The sequence below is a fragment of the Etheostoma spectabile genome, chromosome 8, assembly GCF_008692095.1.
Source record: "Etheostoma spectabile isolate EspeVRDwgs_2016 chromosome 8, UIUC_Espe_1.0, whole genome shotgun sequence".
Lineage (NCBI taxonomy): Eukaryota > Metazoa > Chordata > Actinopteri > Perciformes > Percidae > Etheostoma > Etheostoma spectabile.
In genome coordinates, this window is record NC_045740.1 from 31,590,864 (window position 1) to 31,601,162 (window position 10,299).

At 43.9% G+C, this 10,299-nt stretch overlaps 1 protein-coding gene across 1 annotated transcript in view; it reads left to right on the top strand.

Annotated features, from left to right (window-relative positions):
* Positions 1 to 9,747, top strand: part of LOC116693470 (coactosin-like protein) — a 13,404-nt gene extending 3,657 nt beyond the window's left edge. Inside the window, exons 3-4 of the mRNA XM_032522472.1 lie at positions 5,695 to 5,852; positions 7,567 to 9,747. Coding sequence (XP_032378363.1) covers positions 5,695 to 5,852; positions 7,567 to 7,677 — 269 coding nt within the window. The 3' untranslated portion in view covers positions 7,678 to 9,747. The remainder of the gene's footprint in view (positions 1 to 5,694; positions 5,853 to 7,566) is intronic.
* The last annotated feature ends 552 nt before the right edge of the window (positions 9,748 to 10,299 follow it).

Sequence of the window (10,299 nt, forward strand, 5' to 3'; positions counted from 1 at the left end):
GGGGGAATGGTGACAATGACAGATCAAACAAAGGGAGGTGACTCATTTTGAGTGCCACGGAATGTACTTAATGAATTGTGTGCGTGTGTGTGTGTGGCTCCAGGCAATGGCCTTTGGAGCCCACGCTGATAAAAGTCTTTGTAGTGGCCGCTCCTGTAAATGTGTGTGAGATCTGATCTGAGAACAGTGGTGCTGAGGCTCTGCCAAAAACCTTTACAACCATTTCAGAGTCTATCATTCCCACTGGGAGTGGCTTTATTTAACCCTCTGAGGATGTTTTCACATATCGACATAGTGATGGACACATTTTTTTCTAGAGCGATGTGTAAAGAAATAATTTGGCGCTAAAGCTGAAATGTTGATGTTTTATTTCTAATTCCTCAAATCTCTTTTGAAAATAAAGATTAACTTATGAGGTGCTGTACGAGTTGTTTCGGTGCTTGATATGACTTTACCAAAGTCTTAGGTTAGATATGATTAAAGTAGTAAATACATGTTGTAGTCACGAAGCCTTTGTGAGTAGGAGTTTTGTCATCCGTCGTTTGGTTAAAACTTTCTGTTGGTTTATGGCGGTTTTCCACTGCGTGGTATCTACTCGACTCGCCACGGCTCTACTCGCTTTTTTTGGTTTTCCATTACAAAAAAAAGTCCCTGGGACCTGCTACCAGGTACTTTTTTTAGTACTACCTCAGTCGAGGTTCCAAGCGAGCCGAGGCGACCAAAAGGACGTGGTTACCTGCAGACCGCTGGTTGGTCGGAGAAATCGTCACTTATGACGGCGTTGTTAGCAAACAAGAGTGAGTTGTGTCCAACAACGGGACATTTAAAACAAATCTAGCCGACACCGACAGATTATCCCAGTCGTTGTCATAAGACTGTCCGTGACTCTCATACAGATTATACAAGCCCAGTAGTCAGAACCAGAGGTTTCACCGGTCGGACATCGCCCACCGACGTCTGCGCGGCGATTTTACAAAGCGTGAATCTCTAAAACACAACAGTCCGCATCAGTCATGTTGGTGTGTAATCATGGTTGTTCATGTACTTTATAGCGTTAGTATACTGACGGCGACGCTGAACACATCCAAATGTTAGCTAACGTTACCAGGAAACTTAACTTACCCTGTTGTGTCGGCGAACAACCGTCATGTCGATTCTGAACTCCGTCAAATTCCCAAACTCCCGTTTTTTTAGCGGTGATTGTTTGTTTCCTTCAGCTTCTTTTGAACAAAACATTTCTTCTGGCTGTGGCGAGTAGCCGACGTGCTGTTGTGAGTCGCGCTGAAAATTACGTCATCACGCGTTGCTATAGTGACCAGCCATGCTCAGGCTTTACGCAATATGCAATGGAAACGAACATAGAATGGGGCGAGGGCGACCGAGCCGTGCCGAGCCAAGCCGAGGCGAGCCGTTACCAGCAGTGGAAAAACGCCATTAGAGATGTGGCCGTTACCCAGACAGGGAGGGGCGGAAGAAAGGAACCAGAAGTTGCATAATTGGATGTATAGGATCCAGTCAGGATAGCTTTCTTCTGCTGCCTCCGTTTGAATATTCTTTAATAATCTGAAGTACTTCAGCTCTATGGGAGTTAGCTGCTAAAATGCCTCTCTTGTAGCTGATGAATGCCAAGAGGACATCTTTCTCATGGTTTGCGAGCTGCACACACTGGCTGATGATGTGGGATGCTTTCACGTCTGAGTTGGGGGGGTGGGGGGGTTGGAATGCTCTTCACTGTTCAGGCCTCAACAATAAGGGTCGCCCGGTTGGCCCGGGGCAAGTGAAACGCCACTCAGGGCTAGTAACCATAACAACCTGCCTGCCGGTTTGGGCGTCGCGGTTCTCTCCCCCCGTCGGAGAACAGGTTGAAGGATTTGATCGGGCTGGGACGCTGTGGCGCTTTAGAGGATTTTAACTTTTGTCCAACATTATTTTTGTGGTTTTTGTTGATGTTTTTTCCTCGAAGGTCTGACATATTATGTTGATGTTTTTCCCCCTGTTATTGACGCTTTTTGACTTTTTAACATTTGTTGACACTTTAAACATTTTCTTTTAACTTTTTTTCCCACTTTTCTTTCAACAAAAAGTCAGCTGTTAAAACGTTAAACCTTGCTTTGAGGTTTCAGAAAACTACTGTCCGGTTCCAACATGCAGCAGGTTTCTCCCAGAAAAGTCGCAGCTTCATAGTTTCTGTGATAACAGAATAATGAATAATAATGCGAGTTTGAATAAGCTATAAGGCGGTTTCCAGAAGGCCCTCCATAAAGCCAGTACTCAAAGCTGAGCTGGGGCTTTGAAAAGATGTCTTCATCTAAATGTCCAACCAAGCCGTCCCTCTGGAACCGCAGTTTAATATAAATGATTCCCAGTGGGTCTCCTGTATAGCCTCTTTATATTAATGTTAAATAGTTATATGTATGCGTTTATGTATGCACTAACAACCAAGTCAAATATAGTAATTACCAAGTCATTATAAGTTGTCAATATGTTTTTTTGCTAACATTTTATTTTTACAGAGCTAAAAGGCATATTTAGCAAAAGAATCGTTCATAAGCTGTGTCCTAAAGAGGCGTGGCTGGGGGGGGGCCCACGGGACACAGGACAGGAAGGCTCTCCTGGATGGGCGTCTCGGGGGGTGCACTGCAGTGGTGTTACTGCAGGAACTAACTGATACAGTCATGTAGGACTGGACCTTACTGTATGTTGAAAATCAAATATTACAATATTCTTGACCAAAATACCTTCAAAATCGATATTGCAGCGATACTGTAGGTTTGACAACAAAATGTCATTTATACAATGATATTTATGATAAATATTCCTAATTTGTTGATTGAATGACTAAGTGGGTAAAGGCAAATGATAAAACAGCTAGAAGAGTCTGGTAAGGTCTTCAGTATGGATCCACATCCAGATCCCGTGTGGATGTGGTTTCCAGGTGGAAACCTCATGAGTGTCAGGGATCTCTCCGCCTGTAACACTGCTCTGATGACCACTCATAGTCGGAGTGTACAGACTTCTTGTTAGTCACACAGAGGCAATAACATCTGGAAGACACTAATTAGTAATGGTTATTGTTACATAATGACACCGTACCGCCTGGAGACACCGCACGCAACCCAGCCTGGGCGTATTCGTTGGACACAGTGTGGAGGGAACTAGGTGGGACACGGCGTAATCACACTCAGAGTTCTGTGGCTGTGAAATACACTCTTCTCACATTTCTATTTACTTCATGTGTAAACTAAAGTTATGTATGAGTGGCCTATATTCAATTCACTGTACAACACCTTCTTTAAAATGTCGCGTGTGTGTGTGCGCGTGTGCGTGTGTGTGTGTGTGTGTGTGTGTCTCACACACACAGTGCTTTACAGAGACTAACACAATGCAGAGTGAGAACGAGATACACAATCGTATTGCACAATAATATTTGAAGTGCAGACGGTACGTAGACATACCTGTCTAAACAGGTACGTCTTTATCTGATTTTTGAAAGAATCCAGAGAAACGGAGAAGCAGACCCTGAGGGAGGAGACAGATTCATTCATTCCACCTCAGATCTTGAGCCGGGTGCGTGGAGCTGACGGCACATTTAACATGCCCAACCCCAGAGAGCGAGCTGACCAGTGCGGGGGGAGTAGCCCAGCCACAGACAGCATGCTCTGTCCAGAGTACCAGGGTTAAACTAATCCTACGTGCACCAGGGAGCCAGGGAAGAGACTCAGTCCCGGGGTAATGTGAGATCATCTATGTCACCTAGAGAGAAGCCCTGCAGCAGCATTCTCAACTGACTGAAGACGAGCCAAATCCTAAGTGGGGAGACAAGTGTGCTACAGGAGTCAATGGGAGATGAGATGAAGGCGTGTATAAGCACCTCAAGTTTGGCAGTAGATCTCAGTTTTTGGTTTATAAATAAGTTGATAGTTGATAGTTATAAATAAGACGTAATAAGCTTTACTTTGTATCAAATTAGACCAAAACAAAGAAATAATGTGGCCTTTATTGGACTGAAAACAAACACAGTAGACACCTAAATGATGCTGTATTTAGAAACTGCATGAATTTCCATATTAAACCCTAAATATACTTAGTACCTGTACCATCTGCATCCCATCACCGTAACGTAGCTATGAAAGCTACCGGGACGTTGCATCTAGATTTCCCAGGTACACCCTTATTATTATAGTTAGAGTTTCTAAAATAAAACACAAAGAATACTAAAACATGAGTATCTGTGAGTTCTCACAGCATTGCTTAAATCAGTTAATGCTTATTCATTGCAAAATATATTAAAGTGTATTGAAATATGTTTAAAATCACAATAATATTGTGTGGTGACATAAGTATGGTGATGATATAGTACCGTGAGGCCTGTGGTGACTTCCCCCCCCAATAGGAGACATCACTGGGACATATATACAACATATACTATACTAATAATACTACTACTAATAATGCTGTCTACTACTGACCCCTCCAGTGTTGTCAACTTAGTGACTTCTCTCTAGGTTCAGTGATTTTTCAGACCCTCTTAGCAACGTTATTTCTAAAAAGCGATATAGATACAGTATATATTGTAATTCATAATTCATATATCTTTTCACCCTTTCCCCCTCCTCTTGCACCGTGCACAAATTTGCGTTTCCTATGATGGCGAATGAATGTCCCGCCCTGCTCTGCCTTACTCTGTCTCTGATTGGTTTACCCTGCTTTTCTTACCCTGACCAATCCCACTCCTCCTGCCTCAGCCTAACCAATCCAACCAACGAAGGCAACGAGTACTAGCCAATCAGAGGCAGATTAGGGTGGGATATTCTTTCCCCATCCTAGGAAAAGCAAATTTGTGCCACTAAGCTTTATGCAAATGATAAGTTATGAGGTCATCAATATGTAAATGAGCAACCTTTAGCAATTTTGGAGCTACTTTCATTGAGTTGGCAACACTGGACCCCTCGTTACATGTTCCATATGTCAGGGAGCAGGTCACGCTAAAGAGGCATGTTTCCTGCTCACATTGTTTCATTTGAATAGGATTTAGAGGCCTGAAGAGGTACAAGTCAGAAAGAAAAGCAACAGAGGTCTTTTTTCTTTTTCTTTTTCGCCTTGTTGCATGTATTCATACATTATTCACAGACGGTCAGTTCTGCAGTGGGCCGCCGTGGGAGTGACAGGCGTGGTCACTCGGGGAGGTTTGACACAACGGAAAGGCTCACAAAAGATTTCACTCATTCAGTCTGTTGACCTGAATATTTCATCAGTACACACACACACACACACACACACACCCACACACACAAACACACACACACACCACACACACAACACACACACAACACACACAGTTTAGAGGTGCAGTGGAACTACAAAAGCCGCACCTGTGTATATCTGCACTGCAACACTGAAACAGTTTTTGCCACTCTCTAGTCTGTATCACACACGACACACACACACACACACACACACACACACACACACACACACACACACACACACACACACACCACACACACACACACATAACCACCGTTTTGCAAAGCTTGATACTACACCAGGTCTGTGTGTGTTGTCTGATTGGACAGGAGAATTTGCATTGTCTTTTAGTGTGGGATGCAGTGTGTACCATTTGAAATCTTCACCTGCGAGAACCTTCCATCTGTCTATTGAGTGTTACGTTGTATCTTCCTGCTGTTTCCTCAGATGACGCCCGTCTGTTCGCCTTCGTCCGGATCACGATGGGAGACACCATGAGCAAACGAGCCAAGTTCACTCTCATCACCTGGATCGGTGAGAACATCAGCGGGCTGCAGCGCGCCAAGATCAGCACCGACAAGGCGCTGGTTAAAGACATCGTGCAGGTCAGAGACTGGTTGGTGTTGCATGTGAAGAAAGTAGCAATTAAAGTAATGGTTGTTATAATGAGAGTAAAAGAGAGTGAAGCTGTAATGGTCCCTTTGGGGGGTGGTTGCAGAGGCAACACGGTGCTGCACACACAGTAGGGTTTTCACAAACAGCCATCTGAACTCAAGGTAACAGGAAGGTAGAGCATATAAGCAACACAACATAGAGTTAAAATATATATTTGAAATAGCTGTGGTCCGTACAGATCAACACTCTCGATTTGGAACGCGTGGGAACTGCGGCTGAAATGCAAAGTTTAAACTTAATAATAATGTGACATTGGAGTAGACTGATAAACCATATTATGAAAAGATACAGGCAACGCAAATTTGTGTTCACATGAACGGAGCGTGTGTGCGTGTGTGCGTGCGTGCGTGTGTGTGTGTGGCCCCCTCTCCCCTTTTTTTGTGCTGATCCGCTGACTCAACCCCATGATCCGAATCGTGAGCGTTGCTATCCGTTGCACCCCCATTGTAACTGTGAGCAAAGAGAAGTTGAGTAAATATACTGTAAACATTATGCAGTATATGTTCTTAATATTCACATATGTTAAAAAGTAGGAGATGTGAAAGAGGCCACTCACGGGGACCAGAAGAGAGCCTTAGGGAGAGGAAATATCATCAGTTAGAAACATATGAATGCTAATGTTGCTGTGTGTCTGCTGCATTTGTAAACAGCATGTCAACTTTAATAAAAGTTAAAGTTATTTTGGTGGTAACAGTTTGGCCCCTTCCTAAAAATAGACAGAACGTGCATCTTTAAAGGTCCTCCGTGGAGTACTGCTTCATAGTTATATTAGTGATCATAAACTCCATTTTGCTCCATTTCCTTTTTATTTTAACATGTTAAGCAATGCTGATACCCTCGTCTCTGAATTTTATTTTTAAAGAGTTGTAGATATCAAAAAGATCAATTATTAATATTACTTATCAAACTAAGAGTTGACAGTTAGCAAGCGTACTAGTTGCACGGTCTTTTCCTCTCTTCAATAACCCGTTCTTGAATAAAATGATGTAAAATCCTGATAAAAACAATTCACTGGCTTATTATTAAACCGCTCCGTGCAGAGGAAAGTGAAATGATCTCAGAGAGCGGTTAGCGAGCGTGTTATCCCGTAGCTTCACTAGCCCTGTGAGCTGTCCCCCTTCGAGGACTACATACTGGAGTTTGGGACAGGCTGTTCTTATGAACTATTTCTCTACGAAAAGTAATGCACTGTAATTTGTGTGTAGTCCACGTATTTGTTACTACATGCCCCACATTGACTGCCGCTGTCTAAGAGCACAAGGATTCACGTAGAAGATCATATAAATTGTTGTGGATAGGTTTTGGTACAATATGATAGGAACCTCTGTAGCACTCTGGGCTGTGACTGGACCTTGAGTAGGGTCGGGTCTGTGTCTTCAGCAGAGTGCAGCCAGTATTTAAAGCTGTACTGAAAGTACTGAACGTTGAATCGATTTCCCAGTCAGATTCATGCAGGCTCGACTATAACTAACTAACTATAACTTTGTCATACTTCATAAAGGAAACGTGTTCCTCCAAGCTACGGAAAGTATTCTTTTGCTATCTGTGGAAAAACATTACCCAGCCGTGATTAGCTTGGCTTCTTCCCATTCTGCAACTAATGAAAAGTAACTTTTGGTTTTCTGAACTGTTTTGTCTCTGCAGAACTTTGCCAAGGAGTTCATGTTTAGTGACCCGAGGGAACTGGACGCAGACAACATCCGCACAGAGCTGAAGAAGGCTGGGGGAGCCAACTACGACGCTCAGGCCGAGTAGAGAAGTGCCATGGTTCACTGGAGGGGGGGGGGGGGGGGGGGGGTGGGGGGGGGTGGGGGGGGGGGGGGTGGGGGGGGGGGGGGGGTGGGGGGGTCAGGGTAGGGTTGGGTGGGATACAGGTGGGCGGGGGGATGGGGCAGGGCAGCTACCTCTTGGGGAAAGGGCGAGGCGGGGAGGAGAGGGCGCTTAACGAAAGGGAAAATGCACTCCTGATCAATGCAGAGGTGCACCAGGCACGCTGTGTAGCGCTCGTTTAAGTCTGTAAAATACTAACAGATCACCCTAATAATGGCTTATTATAAACAGTACATTCTCTTTTTTCCACTAGTTTAACAGCTTATTAAAAAAACAGCAAACACATCAGTTACTGAGCAGTACAGATGCTGTTGATATTGAGTGAACGTCTGCATTAGGGCGCTTATATTCTCCATTTTAACAGTGTATGTGTGAGCTGCATTGGTTACATATTTGCTTGCATCGGTTTGTGTTTCTGGAAGATTAAAAATTACTTTGCCAGTACGTCTGCAGGCATATCAGGGCCAAGTTGCCCCTGGCACACACTGGAACCTCTTCCTCTAGACCTTCAGATTCTGCACACTTAAAGATACCTTAGATGTAGACGAGATTGATACCATGTTCTCGTCTTTACGTTAAATTTATAGCTGGTGATTAGCAGATTTTTAGCTTAGCACAAAGAAACAGCTGACCTTCTAATTTACTTACAAGAAACAACAAATAAGCACATTTCCCAAAATGTCAAACTGTTCCTTTAAGGGCTGGCTCTGGTCCAAAGACGGACGCCGACAGGGAAGTTGATGCGGATGTGTTACCGCCTCAAACCAACACTCACACAATATGCAAGCTCACCACCATGCACACACACAATAAAAAGAAAGGATATAAGCGCTCTTAAAGATTACGGACTCTCCCCTCCTAGCCTCTGCCCTCTCCTCAGTCAGCTCATAGTTGGTTATCTACTGAACTGTGCATCGACATCTCACACTCATCCTCGTCTAATGAGGCTGGGAGAATAATGGAAGGGTTTCCACTTCAAATTAGCATATGGTGTGAATGGATCATGTTGTAAGAATGACTTCATTGACGGGGATAGACATTTTAAAAATGTGTTTGACAACTCTTAGTCATGATACACTGTACCTCCAGGAGGAAAAGATCTCCGTTTTCTAACAATCTCCTTGGTGATGGTTGAGTCCTGCTGCCTCCTCATCTCCAGCCGGACAGCTGTGTTTGGATTACATCACATCCTGAGACAGACTGTAATTCATCCAGCTGTCTTCATACTTCATACTAGTCCAAAGGGGTCATTTTTTACTTCTAACTTTCTCCTTTTCCAGCTTTTGTTGGACATGATCAATGTTAGCAGTTTCCAGAGCTGGGGCCTGACTTTGTAGAGGAGAACGTGGCGAGACTCTTGGTCTTACGGGAGGGTTTCTGACTGTATATATTATGTCGTGGTAATACAGAGAAACTAATATATGGACCGCTCGGCAGCCTTTAGTAGTCAAGCGCTGAATGTTTCTCAAAGGATTCAGAGAGTTGAGATCTTTTCCTCTGGTGTTTCATCTCATGATCTACCACTTTAAGGTATTCAAGCCTACTGTAACCTACTGTGTTTGACTGCCTTAGCCTCCCAGGGAGAGAGGGGCATCATGGGAGCTTGTGAACACTACGCTGTGATTGGCTATCGTCCTTACTTGGGGGGCGGGACTTTGATCTGCACATGGCTCATCACCATGTGGGCCTGGGCTCATCCTCCCGACTCAGGAGGAGCCATTTCTCGGTCGTAGCATCTCTGTTTATTTGGTTTCAAACCCTCTCTCCCCCCCCCACCCGCAAAAAAATGGATGTGTTTCTTGTACCTTTTTGTTTTTGAGATGATTTTATTTTCTCTGAATAGTTTTACCTTTTGATTTTATTTTTAAGAGCATTGTTATCTTGGTATTGGCAGGAGAGATTTTCAAAAAATGATGCAAAAAAAAGAAAAAGAACAAAAACTGAGTGGGCACAAGATCAGTCATTTCCAAATAAAAATTGATGTTTTTTCCAAAACTTGCTTCTCAAAGTGTCTTTTGTGTGTCTCTAAAACGTACAATACCCGGAATACTAAGTCTTTTTGTGAGGGTTGTGTCCATGCTAGTTGTCAGTTAGCTTAGACCCTGAAAAATAATGATGGTAATCAGTAATTTATACTTTATTAATCCCGCAAGGGAAATTACAATGTCTTCACCCTGTTGTAAGACAACACATCACAAACAGGCCTGATTTACACACACGCTCTGTACCTCGATGGACAGTTGGGGGTTTGGTGCCTTGCTCATGTGCACCTTGGCAGTGCCCCAGGGGTTGAACTGACATCTCTCCCGCTACCATACTGCCGGTGGCCTGATGCATTGTGGGTAATGCAAATGCCTGGTTTTGACAAAGAAGAAGAATGTGTGGAATTAAAAAAGACATATCTGGATTGAAAATGTGCATCAGAAGTGTGACGCTGTTCTGGGACTGGAACTCCAACCCCTCATGGAAGATCCCTCACCGTGCCATGAGGTGGCCGACACACACACACACACACACACACACACACACACACACACACACACACAC